This window comes from Oreochromis aureus, linkage group 16 (assembly GCF_013358895.1).
Source record: "Oreochromis aureus strain Israel breed Guangdong linkage group 16, ZZ_aureus, whole genome shotgun sequence".
Classification (NCBI taxonomy): Eukaryota; Metazoa; Chordata; class Actinopteri; order Cichliformes; family Cichlidae; genus Oreochromis; species Oreochromis aureus.
The window spans coordinates 14,476,281-14,498,935 of record NC_052957.1 but is presented as its reverse complement, the minus strand read 5'-3'; the positions used below and the strand labels follow the sequence as shown (position 1 = coordinate 14,498,935).

Here is a 22,655-nt window from a genome sequence, read left to right as displayed (position 1 = left end):
AGTAGCCTGGAAGCAACTTTGACTTTTCTATGAGTGTAACAAAACACTAGGAAGGACACAACAGCCTCATAGGAAAAAAGAGTGTATAAAATTTAATTAAATGTATGCAAAACACAGCAGAATGGCTACTAATGTGTTACAGTGTACGTAAATGGTACAGGAACAGGGCTTCGTGTGTTTTACTATAGTAGTTTGAGTACGCAAGGATCAGTACTAATGGATTCTTTTAATCTGAAGGTAAACTGTAATCATCTGTAATCTACCTTAATATCATTAGTGTTCAGTAATGTCCCTGTGAAACTATGTTAACCACATAGGACGTCAGTCGCAGCTCTTTATATATTGCAGCGCCATCTAGCGTCCTTAAAGGAACATAAAGTTATAACACGGGTATATTTCCTATCAAATAGCTCCTGATAAGTTATTATTGTAGCACCAACATCGTGATATTAGCTTGCCTGAGAAATTTTCCAGAGGAAATTAAAAGGTTGATATTAAAAAAAAATAAATAGATAATTCCACTGATGTAGATGTTAGTACTGGTTGACATGCAGTTATCATTCATACCCAGTGAAAAGATACATGGACACAGAGCTTATAGCTTTAGGAGCGGGGTCCTAAAGCTATAATAAAGCAACCCGTTCCTGAACTGGCTGCTTTGTTATTTTGCCATGCAAAACACAAAGGGAATTGTTCTCAGCCTACATAATGCATAGTATGACAGCATGTTGTTAAAAGCAAGGCGTCATAGGGTGGCAGGATTCCCACTCAGTCTGCACCGTTATAGACTTAAATACTTCTATTTTGTCATTTTTATTTTTTTGTATGTTCATATGTGTAAATACCCCCAACAATAGACAGGTATACACACAGGAATGCAGTAAAGTTATGTTACTTAGCTATTCATATTTTTTTTATTTAAAATCTATAACCACATTGAATGTTCGCCTCTATGTTTTCTTTTTAACTTCCAAGTGGGCTTGACATATTTGGATCAAGATTTAATCTTGTTTATTTTTATTTCATTTATAATTTAAGCATTGAGATATTTATAGTAGATTAAACGTCTCTATTTATGAGAAAAAATAATAACTGGTAATGAAATTGGGAGCTCACTGATGACGGTGATGATAAAAGGGGCCTGCCAGAACAGGTTTTGAGGCGAATCGACAGACTTTAGGACCCAGCTGATGACTAAATAAAAATCACGTGGTAGTGCTACTGAAGCAGGGAGGACTTTGACTCAATGCTTCCCCCTGTTAATAATAGACTTGGAGTGAGGTGAAAGAAGACTGTATATGTTTGCATCTATAGCTGTTATAGATGTTTTAGGTTTAACCGTCACAGGTAGGCAGCGGACATGGCTGCTGCTGCTGCCTTACTCCTCGCCTCACTGACTCTTGCCTGTTCAGCTGTGAGTGGAAATTTGGTAAGAATGAAACTAAAGGTTTTTTACAGTAGTTCAGTCAGCTGATCTTTCTTTTTTTCCCCCTCCCTCGCTCTACTTCCTTGAAAGGTTCGTGCAAAAAAATAATAATTTCTGTAGCCTTTTATTATGTACATACATACATAGTTTACCTACAGATGTTCTCGCAGCATCATTAATATCTGTCCAAGCTGCTACCCAAGTTCAGTACTGAGAGATATGCAGTGGAAGTTATAGACAGATTATCAGCACTTTGACTCTCATAGCAGTTACCGTGACTATATTGCAGGCCTCTGGAGAGAGATCTTTCTCTATAGACTACAAAAGCAACTGTTTCCTGAAAGATGGGAAGCCTTTTCAGTACATCTCAGGGAGTATCCACTACTCCAGAATCCCACGGTACTACTGGAAGGACCGACTCACGAAGATGTACATGACTGGACTGAATGCCATCCAAGTGTAAGCTGAACGCATCGCAAACATTTAAATATAAATGTTTTTCAACTGGATTGTTTGTTGGCCTTTATAAACATTGTACATTTACCATGTCTGTATACACAGATATGTGCCCTGGAACTTCCATGAAACGGTACAGGGAGTTCAAAACTTCACAGGAGACAGAGATCTGGAGCATTTTTTGGATCTGGCCAACCAGACAGGTCTGCTGGTCATCCTGCGTCCTGGACCGTACATCTGTGCTGAATGGGAAATGGTGAGAACAGAGGTCATAACATCCACATCCCAAAGGTGCTAATTTGGATTGAGATACTGAAATCTGGTGATTGTGGAGAACATTTGAGTACAGTGAACTCAACGCCACCCTATTAAACCACCACCAGCAGTCTAACCTGTTGATACAAGGCAGCATGGATACAGGCGTTTATTTTACTTAAACCAAGTTTACAGCCTACCATCCAGTGTTGCAGCAGAAATCTCATTAGACCAGGCAGCATTCATCCAATCTACTGTTTTCCAGTTTTGGACAATGTGCTTATTATAGCCTCAGTTTCACCCGTGTGGTCTTTAAATGCCCAACTGCTTAATCTGTGCATCTGTTTTACATGTTCACAGATGCTCTTTTGCATACCTTGGTTGTAACAAGTGGTTATTTTAGTTACTATTGTCTTCCTATAAGCTTGGAGCAGTCTGGTCATTCTGACGAGCCAGAGAACTGCAGCTTACAGGTAAACTGTAGTCATGATTATGTTGTAAAATCAGAGTACATCAGCCTATCTGGCACCAACAACCACGCCACCTTCAAAGTCACTTAAATCACATTTCTTTCCCATTCTGATGACCAGTCTGATTTTCAGTAGGGCATTTTTTCTGTGTCTACATGGCTAAATGCATTGTGTTGCTGCTGTGTGATTGGCTGATTAGTTATTTGTGTTAATGAGCAGTTGAGCAGGTTCACCTAATGAAGTGGCTGGTGGTATATATTACTATAACTGTAGTAGGATGCACACATTTATGTCATATTTCATATATTAAATATACAAAATTAAAATGTGTGGAGGTATTTTTTTACACTGCTCTCTAAATCCATGTGGTGAGATAAAAGAGGCTGGCTAATCGCATGATTGCCCAGGTTGCTGCCTTCATTCCCTTCTAATTTTCTCTTGCAGGGTGGACTGCCAGCGTGGTTACTTCAAAAGCCAAACATCATACTGCGCTCTGCAGACACAGGTAAAACATGCACCTATGACCCTTTTTAAAATGTATATCTTTATGCCCATTATCTGTTTTCTCCCAGATTACCTGCAAGCAGTCAGCAACTGGCTTGCTGTTCTTCTCCCCAAAGTGAAACCTTGGCTCTATGTTAACGGGGGAAACATCATTACTGTCCAGGTAGAGTTCTGAGTGGGTAGTTATAAAGCTTTTTAAGAGTTAGTGTATTATTATTGGATTTGAAAATATACAATCTTAACTGCAGGTTGAGAATGAATATGGGAGTTACTACAGCTGTGACTACAACTACATGCGTCACCTACGCACTCTCTTCCGCTTCTTTCTGGGCGAGGACGTCATCCTGTTCACCACTGATGGAAACACAGACAAGGAAATGATATGTGGGACTCTGGAAGGATTATATGCCACAATAGACTTTGGGACAGGTTGGTATTGTGTGATAGTGTCCAAAGAAGAAAACATCATCTTCTTGTTCTTTTAGAGATCGTTGTTATTTCTGTGTTCTTTTCTCAGACACCAACATCACTGAAGCCTTCGCCCGGCAACGACGATTTGAACCTCGAGGACCCCTGGTTTGTTACATATCCGTTCACTAAACATAATCCTAACAAGCAGTGACTGAATATACACAATATACACTCACTGGCCATTTTATTATGTACAACTGTAAACTCTAATGACATCCAATACGATTAAAAAAAGCTGCAGAAAAAAATTGTGCTGACGTTCACAGTGGGTGGTGGTGCATTACTAATCAGTTACTTTTAATTTATTGATTGATATAGAAATGATTTAAAATGGAAAAGCTGAGCTCTTTACCTTTCTTCCTGGATACACTTAGAGTAGCTTTGCATGATTCACAGTTCAAAATAATCCTTATGAATCCTTCAGGGTGTTTCTCCATCACCTTCTAAAACAAATCTTTTTAGGTGCGTCTCGTTCTGGACAACTTCCCCTTTAACAACTTTCTTTTTGGTTTTCTTTGTGTTAAAGGTCCCCTTTCATACAAAGACAAACCTCAAATCAGGCTCAGGTAGGACAGCTATCTTACACGACCAGCAGGGGTGCAGTGAAAGCAGCTAGAGAAAAGAAAGGCACAGTGAGGTGGACACAATATTTGAATGCAATGCAATCATGTGCACCACTTCCACCACCTGCTATTATGTCAATAATGTACTATAGTTAAAACCTCTTTCACAAGTAAAAATGAATTTGTGGCAGACCGTGTGATTTCACAGGTACATGTGATAAAACTGTCTTAAATTATGTTGCAGGTGAACTCAGAGTTTTACACTGGCTGGTTGGATCACTGGGGAGATCAGCATGCTGTGGTTGATGCTCAGAAGGTCAGCAGAGTGCTAGGAGAAATGCTAACCATGGGGGCCAACGTCAACATGTATGTCTCCACAAACCCCCAAACCTTCCTCTCTGTAGAAACGCATTCAAATAATAAAACTGTGTTAGTATACCAATGTAAAAGCCTGATCCAACAACCACAACAACTGGTTTATTTTCCCAGCTTATGAGCTTACCTGCAGTATCAGTGGCATTTAGCAAAAAGTCATGTTTGAATCCAACTGACAACGAGCATTTTCATACCTCTCTTTTAAATTACAGCGAAAGGCCACTGTCCTTTTACGGTTACTCATTTCCTATGTCATACTTTTGTCCTTATACCATACTAGAGAACCTTTGCATGATCCAGAGTTCAAAATATTCCTTATTTACTTGAATTTACTGAAACAGGAGGTAGGTAGGAAATCTGTGATCACAGCCAGAGCTGTGCCTGATGGAGGGATTCCCACTCATATCATACAGAGCCAAGACTAGCCTTTGGCTCAAAAGTGTTACACTGATCACACATGACAGGCCTCCTTTTTTGAAATGTTCGAACTGGATTAAGTTGGCAGATTAATAGACATATGGAGAGGTAGATACTTTTACTGCCACCTGTTTTATTCTAAAATGAGCATCGGTGTACCCTTCTTCTTTCCCAATGTCAGCTGGAATGGGCTACAACCTCACTGTGACCATGTGGGGACGGATTATGTTTTCTTAGTTTTCGGATAAGCTAGGTAAATTTGGCTAAAAGGACATCACAGTGCCACTGTAATCAATGTAATGATCGTTGCGATCCTTTAATTGGATTAAATAAAAGCCAGCAACCTCATCCTTTAAGACACCACTGCTAATTTCCTCTGATATTACACTCTACCTGTCTTTCTTCTCAGGTACATGTTTGAAGGAGGAACAAATTTTGGCTACTGGAATGGTAACTTATTGACATAATCTCAGTATTCATTCATTAATTGTCTCAGTGCCAGATTATATCACAGTTTTCATGTTTTAGATGCAGATAAAAGCCCAGTTTGCAGTTTAGTGGTCGCTAGTAACGCTCTGTTGTTCTCACTAAGGTGCTGATCATGACACCAGGTTTCGCTCAGTAGTCACAAGTTATGATTACGACGCCCCGCTGACTGAGGCAGGCGACCCCACAGAGAAGCTCTTGGCTATTAGAGATGTCATAAAGCAGGTAGAACTGATTGAACAGCCACCTGCTAAGGCTGATGTCCTGATTAATGCATGATTAATTCATCACCATTTCTCATCAGTTTAGAGAGATTCCCTCTGGCCCCATGCCACCAGCAACTCCCAAGTTTGTCTATGGTTTTGTGACCCTGCAAAAGGTAGGATCATTTCAGGAAATTAATCCCAATGTCAAGAAATATTTTTTAAAATGTTCAAAACTCAAAAAAGTGTCACTTTAACAGGTTGGGGACATTAGTGGCCTGTTGAACACCCTTTCACCCCTGGGACCAATCAAATCTCAGTATCCTATTACGTTTGAAGAGGTGAAACAGGTATGGGGTGTCTGAGGGAAACAGTGGGGAGAGCATTATTGTAGAAACAGTGTAACTCTTGAACCATGGAGAACTTCTAGACTGTTGTGTCTGCAACCTGTGTTGTCTATTGTGTTCAGTACTATGGATACGTGCTATATCGGACCACGCTGCCGCAAAACCTCTCAGAGCCCACACCACTTATCTCTCCACTGAATGGGGTTCATGACCGTGCATATGTGTCCGTCAATGGGGTAAGGCCTGACTGTGAACTTTTGTTGATGTCCTCTTCGGGGGAAAAACATTGATGGTTAAATCTGAGCTTGTTTGTCTGTGTCAAATTGTGAAGTTTCAAATATAAATGATGTTGTATCCGTTCACGCTTTTGGAAACATACAACTGTTTGAACAGGTTTTCCAGGGCCTGTTAGAGAGAGACACTGTGCTGGTGATGAATGTCACTGGACAGCAGGGGGACACACTGAACATCCTCGTAGAGAACATGGGCAGGGTTAACTTTGGCAGCAAGATCAATGACTACAAGGCAAGGCAATTAATAGAGCAAGCAAGCAGAGCACAAGCATTTAAAAACATACATTTCCCTGCAGCTGTTTGGAAGTTGCAGCAGGTAAAACTATGGACTGCAGGTTTTAACTGGTAAATATTGTGAATTTCAGGGCCTGTTGAGCAACTTGATCCTGGGTAAAGATGTTCTGACTGACTGGAAGATTTACCCTTTGGACATTGACGGAGCCGTTACTGGTGGATGGCCTCACGCCAACAGCCGAAAGTCTGACCCTGCTCCTCGGAGAGAACCTACACGTGGACCAACCTTCTACATGGGGACTTTGCAGCCCAACGGCTTAGCATGGGACACTTTCCTCAAGCTCAATGAATGGACTAAGGTAATGCTGACTACATCTAGGGACATTCTGGACCTGGGAGACTTTATTCTTTTGTTTATTTACCCCACGTTTCTAGCAAGGAATAAAATAACTGTATTCTTCTGGATGTTTGTTTTTCCTTCATCAGGGTCAGGTTTGGATCAATGGTGTGAACCTGGGACGATACTGGCCAGCCAGAGGGCCTCAGCAGACTGTGTTTGTCCCCGGACCCCTGCTCAGCACCACCCTGCCCAACAACATCACGGTGCTGGAGCTGGAAGGAGCTCCAGGACACTTGAGGGTTCTTTTTATGGACCGACCTCAGCTCGACATCACACCTAAAAAGTTGTGACAGAGCCCACTGAATTTTTAAAGTATAACATTTTCTTCACATTGCAGCTATAAAAATAATTATCAGCCTGACTGATGGAGTGAAGGAGATGCTACACAACAGTATTTCTATGGCATATGAGACACAATCTGATGTCAGCAGTTTTAATTTTTGACACAGAAACACTAAAAACTTAATTACTTGCTGTTACAATATTCACCAAGCCTGTGCAAAAGAAATATGCTGACTGTTGTTTTTAATTATTGCTTTTCTTTTTGCCTGATTACAGATGCTGTAAATAAATTGTACATTGATTTTATTACATACAGTATATGTATCTGAGTGTCTAAAATCACCTGCCATAATAAAATAAGGCAAGTCAAAGCCTTAAAAAGCCAAATTAACCAGTACTTTTAATGAGGTAGATTCCTCTCCAAGTGAAATAGTTCCTAAATGGATGCTAGGTCTTTCCTGGGGGAACATTTGCTTTCCGGTGTGCTTGAACACAGCGGGGAGTGCAAAATGAATAATCCAGGTACTGAAAAGGGATCTTCCCAAGCAGAGACTCCCCACACAACCAGCACCTCCTGTTGACAAAGACAAACCCACAGAAGAGTCACACTGTATTTCAGTGCAGCTTTTAAATAACTTGCTATTACATTATGCATTAGCTCAGCGAGAGGATGGCTCTTGAGAGACGTACTTGATATTAGAGATGCTGGCTCCTTTTGCAGCAACTTGCGCTGCAAATCTCTTCTCTGCTGCCAGAGCTCTCTATAATCAATAAGCCAAAGATGAACATTTCCAAAAAACAGCCTTTTACAAGGAATCAGCTGCAGGGCTTTAGCAGTAACCCACCTTTTCACGATCAGTCAGAGATGCAAACTGCTTCTTTTCCTCTGCCTCCAGCTCTTGTTTCCTCTTTTCCTCTTTCTGCTCTTTTTCTCGCTGTTTTTTCTGGGCCTTCTGGGCCTTTTTCTTTTCCAGCTTTTTCAGTTCAATCCCTGCCGTCAGCGGCCCAGGGATCTTTAATTGCACAGGAGTAAGACACTTAGTCAAATTAGCAGCTTGCGTTTAATGCAATACATGTTCAAAGGTGCACGAGTTTAACCTCACCTGGGCCTTGCTGTAGTCGTATTTGTCGGGATTATCCCCCATATATTTCCGAAAGACGTTTCTTGTGTCTTTGTCCGGGGCAACAATGTACGGTGTCTGCCCTTTATTATCCCTGTAAAGGAATAATGTAGAGATAGTAATTAAACCTGGGCAAGGTTTCACTGTGTTCACTTCAGCTGCTACACGATCACACTTTTACAACGCTTGACGATAATATTCTTTATACCTGCAGGAGGGGTCTGCTCCTGCATCTAGGAGCAGGCCGATCACTGCCTTTTGTGCAGCAGCTGTGGCAACATGCAGTAATGTGAACCCTGAAGCATCGATGGGTTTATTGAGGAGAGTATGAGGACTTGAGCCATCAGAAAGTTTGCTCTCCAAATGCTCTTGACCCTCTGACTTTTCCACAGGGAGCTGGAGGAGTGCGCGCAGAGCTTCCACATCCCCAACCTTGCAGGCAGTAAAGAGTGCATCCCTGAGGCTATAGTCACATGACTCTTCAACAACATCTATAAAGAAAGAAAGCTTAATGTTGAGTTTTCACACTTGAAAACAATGCATTACACAGCTTTTGCAAGACTGAGAAACAAGTGGAAAAACATATTTAAACCCCTACTCACCATCCACTCGTTTCTTGCTCTGTACCTTCCTTTTCCTCTTGCTCTTTGACTGCACTTCATGTGGGAGATCTTCTACTGGTGTAGCCTCTGGCAGTTCCTCTTCTTTACCTTCTGCTTCTATGCTCTTTGGTTCTGTCCCAAACGAATGTGATATTTCATAAATTTTGCAGAACAATTGAGTAATAAACTAGCATGCCTTGGATTCCACCTGTGATGATATAGTTGATCAGATCTACCTTCAATCGGAATTTTAGCTTCCTCCTTCTTTCGTCTCCTCCTCCTCTTGTGCCTGGAGGGATGGATTTCACACTCCCTGAGGTCCAGCGTTCCTAATGTCATCTCCACCATCTCCAGCTGGATCTCCTCACCCTCTTCTTCATCAGTGCTTTCGCGGTTTTCTTCAGCTGATGCAAGCAATAAATTTGCAGTTAAGTTTACTAAGCTTAACATAGTTAAGCTATAGTTTATCCACAGAGGTCAACAGAGAGCTTACAGAACATGTTTAAACATCTTAAACCTACCTTTCTCTTGATCTGCGTTTAGATCTGCTGTGGGTTTAACAGCTTTTTTCCACACCTTTTTAGTTGGACTGAAGACTGCAGAAATGTCTGTGTCTTTCCCTGAAAAAAAAGATATTAGTGATTGTGCGATAAATATACCTTAGCTGCATAAACATGTGCAGAAGACGTGTTATTATTTCAAGCACTTCATGCTTCTTACCATACACATGAACAGTAGAAAGGACCTCATGTACCCTCTGTACCTCTCGAAATGTTGCCCTGCGTGTTGCAAAGGGGATTGTGCAGATCCTGGGATCTTTTTTATCAAGAGGACCTCCTCGACCACCAAAAAAGATAGTTTTGTTGTAGCTGGGAGCTCGTATGAATATTTTAGAGGCCGCTTTCAAGTGTTCGGCCCAGGTTACAAGAAGGTCCTGAATCTCCTGCAAAAAGTAAAAAAACAAAAAAAAAACAAAAAAAAAACCCAGATGAACAACAAAAAAAAAAAAAAAAAAATAGAATAGAGGCAGAGAATTTAACCACATAGCCAAAACCACATACTCTGGCTCCATGGCTACACTACCACAACCTCACAAAAGTACATGATCTATTCTTGGAGGAGAAAACTAATGAATCGGACAAAGGAATCTTGAGCTTTTATAGCCACTGTTTGAAAAACATCAACCAAACTTTGTGAAGAAGAACAGATAAGGCATGGCTTTCACTCAAAAGGCGATCTGATGGAGCACAGTATGACCTTGACTAGCGCCGCCTCATTGTGTCGTCGCAGTGCAGCTCCTGCAGATCTTGGCGCGTGACTGCGGTTCTGAGAATCTCGGAGTCCCTGGGCAGTGCCTCGTTTTGCTCGCACTGTGTATCGGTGGAAGGTCTTGTGCAGAAGGACTTGTTTTCTGGAACATAAAATACATTGTGCTGGACGCTTCACATCTCTGTGAATTGGCTGTTGTTGTGCTTTTAATTTCAGCCATAATGTGTAATATGAAAACCTACAAAGCAGGGAAATAAAAAATTACCCTTCAAATACAGCACCAGCAAAATGACCTCCTCCAGTCATGAGGATGACCCACGCAGTCTTATTTGTTATAGCTTTCAGAGAGGATCCTGCATCGTGTTCATCATCCAACTGGAACTTTTCAGGAAAAATGACAAAATATTAAATTATATAGATCTAAAGTGTTTTTTTTTTTTAACAGATTACAGTTTTCATTGGACTGATCCTCACCTTTCCCTTAAGTATGCAGCGGTAGACTAACAGATAATCTCCCGCTGAGTTCTGGAAAACCAACTTGCTGGAGAGCCGACCAGCTGTTAAAGGAGTTTCACCTGAGCTCTCGATGTCTTTGTCAGAGACCGTTCTGCTTTTAACTCCAGCATCGCTGTCCGAGTCTTCTTCCTCTGAATCGGACTCTGAGCCCGAGATACTTGATAAGTCTCCTGTAAAGTGACAACAATAGGTCAGCTGTTCCAAATTCTTCAGCCCTTTTTTTTTTTCCTAGTTAAACTCCATCTTAGATGTGTAGGACTCCAGTTTCCTCACCTGCGCCCGTCTTCCTCTCAAACTCCTCCGCTGTGAGGGGTGGGAACACAGTCATCTTTTGTCTCAAGTTGAACCGATGCCAGTCAAGCTTGTAGTGCTCCCTCTGCAACACAAAGTACATGTTCAGGCACCGGTTCTCAATGCATGAACAGATTGTAGAGTACTGCGTGGTTACCTGCTCCTCACGGTTAGTAAAGGGACATCTGCAGGCTGAGCAGACCATCTTCTCAGACACCTCTCTGACCAGGCTGGACTCGCCTTCTTGCGTGTCATCTTCTGCACTTCTAATTTCCACACCTGTGTGAAGGAAAGACATTTATTCAACGACTGAATAAACTGGGCATCTTTTTTCCCCACAACAACATATGTGTTCCATACATACAATCTGAGGCGAGGTCAATAATTACACCCTCCTTCAAGACGGGGTTCACCTCTCTCAATCCAAAAACCTCATCATTCAAGCACAAATCAAAGACGGAGCGACAATCTTTGCGGGTAGTCATCGTTTGCTGGTTGGTTTATCTCATCTGTCATGGAAAAAACAGAGAAACCTGCTATAAGCTGTAGCTGGCGATCACCTAAAATAGTGTTTGGCTGGGGCAGATTCACGACAGTTAACTGAACCAGATCATTAACACTTACTCTCCTGCACGAATCATAAGAGCAGCTGGCAACAACCTTAAGCCTATATTTATAGTGACAGTTTTGATCTACAAGGCTAACCCAATTTTGCTAATGTAAATATGAGTGTGTGCTCTTTGAACGACACGTTTAGCCACAATCTACTTAAAACACCGACTCTGTCCACTTCCTTAAACGGGACTTTAAGGGCATTACAATTACTAAAAGTTACAATGAACTACTGTGAAAATAGTAAACGACTTACCATAAAAGGGAATGACAAAAAGCTGAGCCAACCTTAGGGTAACATGTGATTACGCTGACATTTCTACGGAAGCCCAAGAGCGTCATGAATGCTTCAGCGAGTGGCGTTCAAAGACCAAAGGTTGTAAATTAGCCGATCTTTCCTTTCAAACTGCTTTCACCGCGTTTCAGCAACATGCATATATCAGTGCAGACATTTACATGACAGATTACACTATTTATTCAGTTTATACACAAGTTTTCTTTATAATTTCTAATAGTTTACAAAAGTACTGATGAAACTTAAGACGCTAGTTTGTGTTTTAAGAATAAACAAACAAAGTTGAATCTAAATTACATAAAACAGTTGAGTTAATCTGCCAGACTAATGGTAAAAGGCGCTTACAGACACTTTATTAGGTACATATTTTGAACCGATCATTGACTATGTATAATCATAATTAATTAGCCAATCACATGAGACCAACTACATCTAGATACGTTTCAAAAACCATCCAGTGAGCGTCAGTCTTCTGTAAGAAAATGCCTTGCTGATACCTGATGTTAAAGGAGAAACGCCAAATTGATTCAAGCTAATAGCAAAGCAATGAAAACTCAAATAATGACTGGTTACAACCTGTACAATAGTTTGTACAGGATAATCAAAATTCTGCTGCAGCATCTGGATATTAGGGCCAACCAGAGCTTGGTGTAAACAACACAAAGAGCTGTTTGTGAGCCCAAAGAGTCAGCCCTTGTTTCTGAACCAAAAACAAAAATCCTGCTCAGTACAAAAAAAGAAAAGAATTCCTTTCACTGTCTGGTTTTTTATAGACAGCATTTCCTGAAGAACATATAGTGTGACTGTTGAATGATTTTGCAGCTTGCTCTCAGCTGTGGCAGCCTGGTTGCAGCTGCTGAAGCTGTCACCAGCATGTGCATTTAACCAGCTAAGGAACTTAGGATTGAACATGTGTTTGCTATAAGTGAGAGCATGTGGAGAGTGTGAAAGTTTTTCCAGCATTGCAGTTTTGTAACTGCATGGAAGCTTGTATCTGCCACTGAAGAAGAAATTGCATCCATAAGTCAAAATTTCAGGTTACCAAGGCAAACGTCTGAGAAAATAACTTGAATTTTCAAGTTATTCTCAAATTTTTGAGATAATAACCTGCTACAAAAAAAAAAAATTCCAGTCATGGAATCGAGCCTCCAAGATTGCCTTGTTGATTTTCTATGAGCAACAAACATACAGTAATGTATTATATATTAAGAAAAACAGAAAGATTTTGTATCTACTATGTAAGTTGCCCGCTGGATTTGTGTAAACTACAAAATTTGGGGTTGCAAAACCTTAGTTATGAAGTAGGAAATCTGAGTTTCTTAGATTTTGTTTGCAGTCACAGGTCAGAAAGTTGAGCTGTCAATGCATCTAGGATTACAGCAGCTCAAACTGACCCAACCACACCCTCATCACTTTGCTAGATTATGATGGAAGAAAGAAACATGTCATCCAGACATGATATGTTTGGGGTTTAATGAAGGCTAGATGAAATGGGGAAAATAAGGAATAAAGGTTTTGTTTTGCAAAATATTGCAAATGGCTGACCGTGTGTCAATTTTGTCATCACTGAAATTTCATGAGACATGAGAAATTTTAATCTGCATACTGTAACTGAGATAAGCATAAACATTTTGTCATCTTATTTAATCACTGCATAGAGAAGGTCGACCATTTGCGACTATGTGAAGCACCCAAGTAATGAGAAGCTGAGAAGCTTTGGAGATATTCACTGCTGAATCATCCCCTTTACTCTTATGTAAGAAACAAAAAAATACATTTAAAAGATAAAAATTTATATTTTATTAGCTGTTAAAAATACTTATATACACTTTATTGTACTTATTAAAATCACAGTGTTTGTAAGTCACTGGCTCGTGTGATTTCTCTCTGACTTGTAGGTTGGCCCAGGGAGCAAAGCTTGAACTGTTGACAGAGAGAGAGAGAGAGCATGTTTCAGTCCATATCTGTATACAGTAAATTCTGTATTCTCTCAGTGTTCCCCATACCCGCCGAATAACGAGCCTCAACCTCTTCTAGCTGCTGTTTCACCTCTAGGATTTCAGCAACAAGCTGGCTTGCCTTAATCCTGGCGCTCTCACTCTGGTCCTGCAAACTGAGCCTTTCACTCCTGAAATATATATTGTAGGTTTGCGCGTGTCACGTCTGCTTCGATTTTGCCCACAGCATTTTGAAATACCTGTCTGGAGAGCTTTGGCCATTTAGTTGTTCAAAGAGATCCATCTCACTTTGCAGCAGATGACCCAGTTGTTGCAGTGCATTAACAATTTCACTTTTTTCCATCATTAAATCCACTCTCCGTTCAGTTTCTCTCGTACTGCGAAAGACATTAGAATAAATTATGTAAGGACTACACATTTAGAAACAAAGGCAAACATCTACGTGGTTATGCATAATTAACTGTTTGACTAAATCTAAATGGGCAGTAGGTAATTCTTTCTTTTTTACGTTAACTTATCATTTTGAAATAATTATTGATTGTTCAGTGTAAGGGCTTTGGGATGAGGACACTGTGAGCAATTAGATGGTCACTGTCTGAACTCTTCCAGAAAGGCTCAATTGCGCAACCAAAACAGAATGAGCATACAGTTGTCCACTGCTTTTGACAACCAGAGCAGCTGTGGAAATATTACCCAAATCTAACTAACTAAACCCTAACTAACTGTACCCTAACTAAAGGACAAAATACTATACCTTTCAGAAGGTGATCAGTTAAGTTAAGAATAGAAATATGCTTTAATGTCCCTCACTGGAAAAACTTACACTGGAATTCAAGTTGGAGGTGTGTTTGTATTTCAAATTAATACAAGAGATAAATCTTTATTCAAGACAAACTAATTAAACTTAAAAAAAACAACAAAAAAAAAACACACCAGCTGGCTCATGAATGTCGTTCACTAATAGACCTACATGAGGAAAATCTCTGTATGTGTCTCTATGTTCATCAACAATATTCCTAGAGGAAGAAAAGATGTTAAATAGTTTGGATAAGCACTCCAAGTTAAGACTGGGGAAAGCTAAACGTCACTGATTACTATAAAAAATTAACAAACAACAAAGGAAAAAACACCCCAAGTAAGTCTGGATAGTATCTACCTGAAAACATTTTTTTTTTACTGATCGAAGGAAGAATGGATCCATGCTTTTATATCGTTTACAGCAGCAGAAATGGCGACTCATCAGACCAGGCAACGCTTTTCCAATCTTCTGTTGTCCGATTTTGATGAGCCCACGTGAACTGTGGTCTCAGTTTCCTGTTCTTAGCTGACAGGAGTGGGATCCAGTGTGGTCTTCTGCTGCTGTAGCTCATTCTACTTCCAGCATTCAGAGATGTATTACTGCATACTTTGGCTGTAATCAGTGGTCATTTTAATTACTCCTGTCAGCTTAAAACAGTCTGGCCATTTTCCTTGACAAGACATGTTCACCCAGAAAACTCAGTGGATATTTTCTCTTTTCTTAACCGTTCTCTGCAAACCCTAGAAATGTCTGAGGAGCAAATTCCCAGTAGATCAGGAGTTTCTGAAATACTCACCAACAGCTGTGCCATGTTAGAAATAACCTCTCTTCCCCATTCTGCGGCTCAGCTTGACCTTGAAACTTGAATTACATGCCCAAATGCACTGAGTTTGCCGATTAGATTAGATTGCATAAGGGAGCAGTTCAAGACATGAGGTGTACCTAATAGAGTGGTCGGTTAATCTACAGTAACAGCCTGTTGTGCACCTCAGTGCACCCACCGACGATAGCTGGTATCACATCACAGGAAGCATTATACGGGTTGAGACAAAATCAGTTTTTTTTGGACACTTTAAGCGTGACAGGCACCCAATTTAATTGGAAACTAAAGTAAATGGGTGGTGCACATTGAGATACCGTTTAATTATCTCTTCTTCAGTGCGCAGTCTTCTCTGTTGGACCTTCTCCGGTTTACGAGTGGTTTCTTCGATAGCACGCCGCAGCTCATTAACCTGCTCCTGCGTCTCCTGCAAATTGCAAAGTTTGCATGCCGTAATTCACAGCTAGCCTGCTGGCAAAGAGTCAAAGCCTGCTCTGTTAACGAACTGGCATCTTAGTTTGTTAATACTTCTGTTGTTTACTTGATAATTAGTAACTTTAGCATCAGTGTACGTAGCTGCCAGGTAGCTAGTCATGTGGAGGAAGGCTAGCTTACAAAACAGCGTCGACTTACCGCAGAAACTTCGTCCTGTGTTAGAAATGTATGGCCAGAAAATGCGGTCATGCTGGTATTTTCACGTGGAAGATTTCCTACTGGTATGGAAACTCGACTTTTCCTCTTTATAAATACTGCTTCCGGCTGACTTAGCAGAGCCCGGATAGCTCAGTCGGTAGAGCATCAGACTTTTAATCTGAGGGTCCAGGGTTCAAGTCCCTGTTCGGGCGTCAGAGTTTTTATTTCTTCTACGTTATCAACAAAAATTTTGCACAACTTAGTAATGATTTAAAATTAGCTGCGTTCATGCATTGCACGTGAACTGATGGTAAGCTTAGTTTCAGTAGAAAGAAAACAGCACTCTCGGTTCATGTACACACCTAAAGCCTAAAATTGTACCAAATTTCTGCCAGACATTAAAACCATTTCATTTAAAGCTAGTCATTGATTTTAAGCTGTTATTATACACAGTGAGACCTCACATTATGCCACTGTTGCAGATGTTGTTTATGAAAGAATCAAACTAATTTGGAGATTAGGCTCACTCACAAACAGCTAACACCAGCCCTGTTATTTACTTGAGGTAATTATGGGTATTATCTAAGGACAGCAGTGGGAACACATATAAAGCTAGGTGTTAGTGCATGTCAAATGGTAACACTGAAGGCATACCTGACTGGTAAAGATGGAGCGGATTATACTCCTCTGCATGGTTTCTATTTGTCTCTCAGCTGTGCAAGCTCAGGTAAATGTGCTTGGGACCGCTGAATTTAATGAATTCATGAACAGAGCTGTAAATAAATTTGTCTGTGCTTTCTGCAGAAATTTTTGTTCAACCAAAAGTGGGGTCCCGCTGGCTACAAAGGTGCATACAGTTTCAATTTAATTTAAATTATTACTGTGACTTACCTAAAACTGCACACTCCGTCACTAACTTTTCTTTTTCTTTTTTAAGAATGGAGAGGGGTCAATGAAGAAACGGCAATGGATAAAATCATTAAAACCAACGAGCTTAAAGGTAAGTTGCACACACTTTACTTGAGGGTTTTTCTTCTGGAGATTCCCCAACTTGCTGTTAAAAAAACTTTCATCTGATTTCTGCATCAGCTACCCAAATCATCGATGGCACCACCACCCTCAGAGAGGGAGATATTGCTGTTTCCTCTGGAAGACCCCCCAGAATCTGCTTTGCACGGAGCTGCCTGTGGTCCAAATCAGTGGATGGACATGTCTACATTGCATATAACCTCTCACCTGAATACAGTATGTTGTTTTAGCTTTTGAGGCATAAGTAAATGCAATGGATTACAGTCTTCTTTTTAATGATGTATGACTTACTCGCACCTGTTAAACAACTGAACAGATGAAATGGATACAATGCTGATCAAGACAGGAATGGCCAACATAGAGCAAGGTACCTGTGTGCGTTTTGTTCCTCGGACTCACCAGAGAGACTACATCGACATCCAGCCAAAGTCAGGGTGAGAGCTGAAGCGTGGAAAGTTTGATTCCATAAAATTCCTTTAGTAAAATGTATTCAGGATTTGTTTCCTCTCCAGCTCTGAATTCACCACTTGAAGTTATTCTTCTGTCCTCTTATGTGTTAATCCAGTTGCTGGTCCTACCTTGGTGCGCGTGGTGGAAGGCAGACTGTGTCTCTCCAGATCCCTAACTGCGTCCAGGTTGGAGTGGTTTCCCATGAATTCATGCACACCCTGGGCTTTGTGCATGAGCAGTCCCGCTTAGATCGGGACAACTATGTCACCATCATGTGGCCAAATATTTCAAGAGGTAATTTTAAAGTGTGCAGGGGTTGGTATTGTGGAAAGGGAATTAAAGCTTTAACTGTATTTCTGCACCGATTTTCAAAACAGAAAATTAATTTTTCCAACAGATCGGTTGAGAAACTTTGAGAAGTTCAGGACTGACACTCTGGATCTGCCCTATGACTATGGCTCAATTCTGCACTTTGGAAAGTAAGTAAAAAATGATCTGTTAATCACTCAAAATATTATAATTTACCCCCTTTATTTTAAAATATATTTATAAGCTGATACATATTTATGTATATGTTTAGATATGCCTACTCCCAGCGTGGGGAACCAACCGTCCTTCCAAAGGACAACAGCAACATCCAGCTGGGCCAGACTTCCTCTCTCAGCCACATTGACAGATTAAAAATCAACAGACTTTATAATTGTGGTTAGTACCAAATGTCCTGAATTAACTCCTAAACACACTGCACATCACTGTCACAAATGTAATTTCTTTCTGTCTTTCTGTTCAGATGACATGGATGATTAGAGACCCGACTGAATGGAAGTGAACCAGGACTAAAGGCCAATTTAACAAAACTGCAGTTGAATTATATGAACAGTTTCAATAAAGATTGATTCAAGCCTTCTATCAGCAAATCCTTGGTGTACATGAAATTTTGTGCGTTTTAAATTGGATATTTCTCTTTATGTAAAAATACGCAAGCATTAGTCTCACAATAGATAGCCTGGTTTGAAATAGACACATGGTAATGCACTCAACAGTAATACTATGGATCAATAAGAGATAAAGACTAATAAAGCAGAGGCAGGGTAATAAGGTATGTGAAGAATCTTAGAACGGGTGACTTGATCACATTAAACAGGAGATCTGAATCTGTTTTAATGAGGAAGGTTAAAGAAAAAAAGTCTGGTAATAAATAGACATGTTCTCTATATTTAAAAATGTGCTACCTTAACTCAAGATGCAGCAGTTTCTTCTGTTCGTCCAATCACCACGAGGGAAGATTTCATAAAGTGCTAGCACATGAGAATCTTCGCTTAATCACTGCCCTTCAAAATTAGCCCCTTGATAAGAATAGAAGCGATATTTGGAAAAGGATAAAGTTTTGTTTTTATATATTTAACCCTGTGACAAAAAATGACCGTTGCCAAGACAGTTATCATCCGATAGCATATCACAAAATAACTAGTTGCCAGCTCAGTCAGACACAAATTGCTGGTCTGTCGGGCTGAACTCGAACAGCAAAAACACCTTTAAGTGCCTTGTTTCTGAAAGTGCTGAATCTTGCACGCAATAAGTACAGGGCATAAGTGAAGGTCAGCATCAGGCCCACCCGTTATGGATCAGCAGTGGATTTAGAGTAAATTACACACACCGCATGATGAGGGATCTTAATCATGCTTCATCATCTGAATTGAGGCCCAATCAGTACAGAGCAGCGGAGGAGAAGTGGGTATATAGATTCAGGGCAGGTGAGGAGTTCATTTAGCTCCTGCATCAGGAGAGCGCTGGGTTGAAACTGGTAAACCAGCCTGAAACACAACAATGCATTCTTCCATTATACTTCTGGTTATCTTGTTTGGCTTGCTGACCCAGGCGAGCACACTACCTGTTAAAGTAAGTATATAATTAAGAGTAGTATATAACTCCTTTTTTTCTCGTCTTGTCGTGCTTTGCAGCTGAAATATGTCAACGTTTTTTTGTGCGACAGAATTCGACTGGTGTGCACGAGGGGAAAGTGAGGTTGAAAAGGAAATTCTCTGGTGGGTCACGTTTCCTTGCACCTCATCTTGCATTTTCACAGTGATTTTCTGTTTATTCCATATTTGTTTTTGTGTTCAGATGAAAATATAGAGCATGATGAAATGACCACAATGGATCAAATCCTGGAGGTCAATCGCAGTAAGTAAACTGTAAATTACATGGAATTGTACTGATGTCAGTTTGTTCCCCGCATATTGAAATGAATGTATTTTCTCATCAGAGATACGAGCCCCAAGAGGAATGTCAATCAGGGATGGCGATATTGCTGTTTCACATGTAAGGAGTGCCATAACCTGCCCCGGCAACACCTGTCTGTGGCCTAAATCTGTAGATGGATTTGTCTATGTACCCTACATCCTCTCTCCACTGTATGGTATGAAGCTTTAAGACTTAAGGAGATGCTTCCAGTTTCTTATATCCCTTTATTATTTCATATTTTGCCTTTTTTGTGCATTCTTTCACCCTAACTTTAGACGACATGGACAGAATCACCATAGAAACTGGAATGCAAGACATTTCCGCTGGAACATGCGTTAAATTTGTTCCCCGCACTCACGAAGGCAACTTCCTTGACATTCAGCCTAGATATGGGTGAGCGTAACTCCTGCTTATGGCTTCTTCCAGTGTGTTGTGATGATAGTACATACAGTAGAACTTGTGCTCTGCATCCCTAGCTGCTGGTCATTTCTGGGGCAGACTGGGGGAAGCCAGACCCTGTCACTGCAGACTCCTGGGTGCATGTGGTCGGGAATCGCTGCTCATGAATTCATGCATGCTCTCGGCTTCGTACACGAGCAATCCCGATCAGACCGTGACAACTATGTCACAATTATATGGAAAAACATCATGCCAGGTTCGCACGTTTTATCACTACATCATTCTAATTGCAGTCAGTAGATTTTTCACAAAATGAGTCTGAAGGTGTTTTGTTTTTTGGGTTTTGGCAGAGCACGTACATAACTTCAGGAAACAGGTGACAAACAATCTCAACAGCCCATATGACTACAACTCTGTCATGCATTATGGACGGTGAGTTGCTCTCTGATTCAACATAATTATCTGTCATTTAGACTCGGGCATCACTGTATCATATATGTTTTGCATCTTTGATTCAGATATGCCTTCTCTGAAGATGGCGGACCAACAATAATCCCCAAACCAGATCCCTATATCCCCATCGGCCAGCGAGACGGTCCTAGCGCAATGGATCTTCACAAAATAAATATCCTCTATAACTGCGGTTGGTAGATTTATACAGTAAACTGACAGTTATTAGAAAAAAAGTTGAAAAGGACTGACTGGATTTCCTCTCTGTTTGTCACTATAGCTACCGATGACTAACTGGATCCAGACAACTCTGCTGTAATGTCCTGCCAGATGTCACAAATAGTTTATTACAACTTCTCAGCTTGAGATGATAATCTGGGCGACAGTGGTTTAACCTGATTCTATAGCAATGTATATTTTATTTTCACTGTCTAGTCTGCACTTTGAGCTTTTGTTGATTCAAGACCTTCTGCCGTGGGGTGTTATAAATGACCAGATAACAACTAAAGGCTGCATTTCTCTAGTATAATTAAAGTGCCAAAAACAAAACTCACCAGTTTTAAGTGCCCGCTGATGCCAGTCACATCATTGTATCCGATCTCTGAACAAGTTTGTTCTATTTTCTGGCTCTTGTCTATCTTCTGCTTACTTTAAATTAAAAAAATACAATAAAAAATGCAATATTAAGGCTAATGGTTTATTTTTATTTTCCAGAGACAGACTACAAGTTTTAAAAAATAGATACTGCTTTCAGGTGTAAAAGTGGAGTAAATGATCTCGCACTTACATACGTGAAATGAAAACAGTATAAACTTCACATATGTGAAAAATAAGGAGTGGATGTTATTAGGCAGGCAAGAGCTGGTAAACAAGATGTTCAATATATTACCATTTTGAAGTAACCAAAGTCACTGACATTTAATTTCACAGTAAGCTGATATCTCTGATCTCTCAGGGCCGCCGTAGTTTTGGACTTGAGCAAGTCCATTAATGTCCCAGGTGGAAATGGAAAAGACAGTGGACAGGAGATTTTCACTGAGAGAAGATCTGTCTGGATTTGTTGAACTTCATCACTGAGAAAGAGAACCAACATCTTCTGAGCACGTGTCCTCATGTGTTAAAATGATCTCCTCTTTGAGATAATAAAAACCAGCAGTGATACTGACTGAAGTGCTCAAAACCAAATGAAAAGTGCAACAAACTGTTTGATTCACTGCTCTTGCCCTGGTGTAGTTAACTATGCAAACTGCAAAATCAACATTATGGTTAATTTTTAGCACCGACTTACACAACACCTGCCACAGTATAAATCGATGGAAAAATATGAATTTCACTTCTGGGTTAATTTTACTCACTTTCACAATTTCACTGCTGTAAATGTCTGACATGTTTTCCTCTTCTTGATGGATAAATATATTGTGATTTTATATATGCAATGGGGACTCCTATCTATCTATCTATCTATCTATCTATCTATCTATCTATCTATCTATCTATCTATCTATCTATCTATCTATCTATCTATCTATCTATCTATCTATCTATCTATCTAAAATGTGCTTACAGTATATGAATTTGATCCCAACAGATCATGTGAAGGACAAATCGAGTGCATTTTTATTTGAATGCAGCTGTCTAAACTTCCTCCCTAAATAAATGCAATTAGCATAAATGGAAACCAGGCTTTGTTTTTATGGTCTTATGCCATAGCCTGGAGGCAAACATTTGTACTTTCTTACTTACTAGGTCTGACACTGACAATAACAATGGTGCCACCACCCCCCCCCAAAAACTGACACGTGTCACTCTCTTTTTGTAGCTTTTAAGGGTGCCGACACTACACTGCATTAAACTGTGCAGTCTGCCAGGCTACATAGTTTATGCACCACTCACTGTAAAACTAAGCAAAACTTACCACTTATCTTATTGTAGTGTTAAGCTAACACTTACTTATGTACACTTCTTGGCCACTTCATTATTTATAC

General features: G+C 40.3%; 4 protein-coding genes, 1 long non-coding RNA gene and 1 other non-coding gene across 9 annotated transcripts; 4 read left to right on the top strand and 2 right to left on the bottom strand.

Annotated features, from left to right (window-relative positions):
- The first annotated feature begins 1,245 nt into the window (after window positions 1–1,245).
- Window positions 1,246–7,491, top strand: glb1l (galactosidase, beta 1-like). The gene is made up of 16 exons (XM_031743071.2): window positions 1,246–1,429; window positions 1,716–1,885; window positions 1,988–2,138; window positions 3,052–3,112; window positions 3,180–3,274; window positions 3,360–3,540; window positions 3,629–3,687; window positions 4,390–4,511; window positions 5,347–5,387; window positions 5,530–5,648; window positions 5,728–5,802; window positions 5,887–5,976; window positions 6,096–6,209; window positions 6,367–6,498; window positions 6,632–6,859; window positions 6,987–7,491. The coding sequence occupies exons 1-16, from the start codon at window positions 1,361–1,363 to the stop codon at window positions 7,188–7,190; spliced, it is 1,911 nt and encodes a 636-aa protein (XP_031598931.1). The 5' UTR covers window positions 1,246–1,360; the 3' UTR covers window positions 7,191–7,491.
- Window positions 7,320–11,963, bottom strand: ankzf1 (ankyrin repeat and zinc finger peptidyl tRNA hydrolase 1). Of its 2 annotated transcripts, none has more exons than XM_031743069.2 (16): window positions 11,850–11,963; window positions 11,346–11,490; window positions 11,139–11,260; window positions 10,964–11,066; window positions 10,649–10,860; window positions 10,440–10,555; window positions 10,163–10,316; window positions 9,626–9,848; window positions 9,427–9,525; window positions 9,142–9,309; window positions 8,906–9,037; window positions 8,512–8,794; window positions 8,286–8,397; window positions 8,028–8,195; window positions 7,873–7,943; window positions 7,320–7,756 (listed from the first exon to the last, which is right to left on the bottom strand). In XM_031743069.2, exons 2-16 carry the CDS (start codon window positions 11,464–11,466, stop codon window positions 7,630–7,632), a joined length of 2,211 nt encoding a protein of 736 aa, XP_031598929.2. In that variant the 5' UTR covers window positions 11,467–11,490; window positions 11,850–11,963; the 3' UTR covers window positions 7,320–7,629. The 2 variants fall into 2 exon arrangements, with proteins under 2 accessions (XP_031598929.2, XP_031598930.2); XM_031743070.2 differs by lacking the exon at window positions 11,850–11,963 and adding an exon at window positions 11,606–11,796.
- Window positions 11,964–13,664: 1,701 nt separating this feature from the next.
- On the bottom strand, window positions 13,665–15,775 carry LOC120433423. Its single transcript, XR_005608550.1, has 4 exons — window positions 15,442–15,775; window positions 14,086–14,223; window positions 13,895–14,016; window positions 13,665–13,811 (listed from the first exon to the last, which is right to left on the bottom strand). It is a non-coding gene; the product is annotated as an uncharacterized LOC120433423 (long non-coding RNA).
- A 123-nt stretch (window positions 15,776–15,898) lies between these two features.
- On the top strand, window positions 15,899–18,493 carry LOC116323063 (high choriolytic enzyme 1). 3 transcript variants are annotated; one of them, XM_031743336.2, is made up of 9 exons: window positions 15,899–16,181; window positions 16,903–16,945; window positions 17,036–17,098; window positions 17,188–17,343; window positions 17,444–17,561; window positions 17,693–17,871; window positions 17,975–18,056; window positions 18,158–18,282; window positions 18,368–18,493. In XM_031743336.2, exons 1-9 carry the CDS (start codon window positions 16,059–16,061, stop codon window positions 18,382–18,384), a joined length of 906 nt encoding a protein of 301 aa, XP_031599196.1. In that variant the 5' UTR covers window positions 15,899–16,058; the 3' UTR covers window positions 18,385–18,493. The 3 variants fall into 3 exon arrangements, with proteins under 3 accessions (XP_031599196.1, XP_039455525.1, XP_031599197.1); XM_039599591.1 differs by having other exon boundaries at window positions 16,100–16,408; XM_031743337.2 differs by lacking the exon at window positions 15,899–16,181 and adding an exon at window positions 16,420–16,825.
- trnak-uuu lies at window positions 16,238–16,310 on the top strand. Its single transcript has one exon. It is a non-coding gene; the product is annotated as a tRNA-Lys (tRNA).
- A 904-nt stretch (window positions 18,494–19,397) lies between the features above and the next one.
- LOC116323064 (high choriolytic enzyme 2) lies at window positions 19,398–21,201 on the top strand. Its single transcript, XM_031743338.2, has 9 exons — window positions 19,398–19,476; window positions 19,571–19,622; window positions 19,702–19,761; window positions 19,844–19,996; window positions 20,097–20,214; window positions 20,298–20,476; window positions 20,571–20,652; window positions 20,739–20,863; window positions 20,951–21,201. Exons 1-9 carry the CDS (start codon window positions 19,405–19,407, stop codon window positions 20,962–20,964), a joined length of 855 nt encoding a protein of 284 aa, XP_031599198.1. The 5' UTR covers window positions 19,398–19,404; the 3' UTR covers window positions 20,965–21,201.
- The last annotated feature ends 1,454 nt before the right edge of the window (window positions 21,202–22,655 follow it).

Bases quoted from the DNA above. Each gene is read 5' to 3' on its own strand.
- LOC116323063 (XM_031743336.2), top strand. From the start codon at position 16,059: ATGTGGAGGAAGGCTAGCTTACAAAACAGCGTCGACTTACCGCAGAAA. The intron at 17,099-17,187 runs GTAAGTTGCACA...TTTCTGCATCAG, and splicing joins TAAAACCAACGAGCTTAAAG to CTACCCAAATCATCGATGGC. The intron at 17,344-17,443 runs GTATGTTGTTTT...ACAACTGAACAG, and splicing joins TAACCTCTCACCTGAATACA to ATGAAATGGATACAATGCTG.
- glb1l (XM_031743071.2), top strand. From the start codon at position 1,361: ATGGCTGCTGCTGCTGCCTTACTCCTCGCCTCACTGACTCTTGCCTGT. The intron at 5,977-6,095 runs GTATGGGGTGTC...TATTGTGTTCAG, and splicing joins CGTTTGAAGAGGTGAAACAG to TACTATGGATACGTGCTATA. The intron at 6,210-6,366 runs GTAAGGCCTGAC...CTGTTTGAACAG, and splicing joins CATATGTGTCCGTCAATGGG to GTTTTCCAGGGCCTGTTAGA.
- ankzf1 (XM_031743069.2), bottom strand. From the start codon at position 11,466: ATGACTACCCGCAAAGATTGTCGCTCCGTCTTTGATTTGTGCTTGAAT. The intron at 10,556-10,648 runs GTGAGGATCAGT...TTTCCTGAAAAG, and splicing joins GCTGCATACTTAAGGGAAAG to TTCCAGTTGGATGATGAACA. The intron at 9,849-10,162 runs GTCATACTGTGC...TACTTTTTGCAG, and splicing joins ATGAGGCGGCGCTAGTCAAG to GAGATTCAGGACCTTCTTGT.
- LOC116323064 (XM_031743338.2), top strand. From the start codon at position 19,405: ATGCATTCTTCCATTATACTTCTGGTTATCTTGTTTGGCTTGCTGACC. The intron at 20,215-20,297 runs GTGAGCGTAACT...CTGCATCCCTAG, and splicing joins GACATTCAGCCTAGATATGG to CTGCTGGTCATTTCTGGGGC. The intron at 20,653-20,738 runs GTGAGTTGCTCT...TCTTTGATTCAG, and splicing joins TCTGTCATGCATTATGGACG to ATATGCCTTCTCTGAAGATG.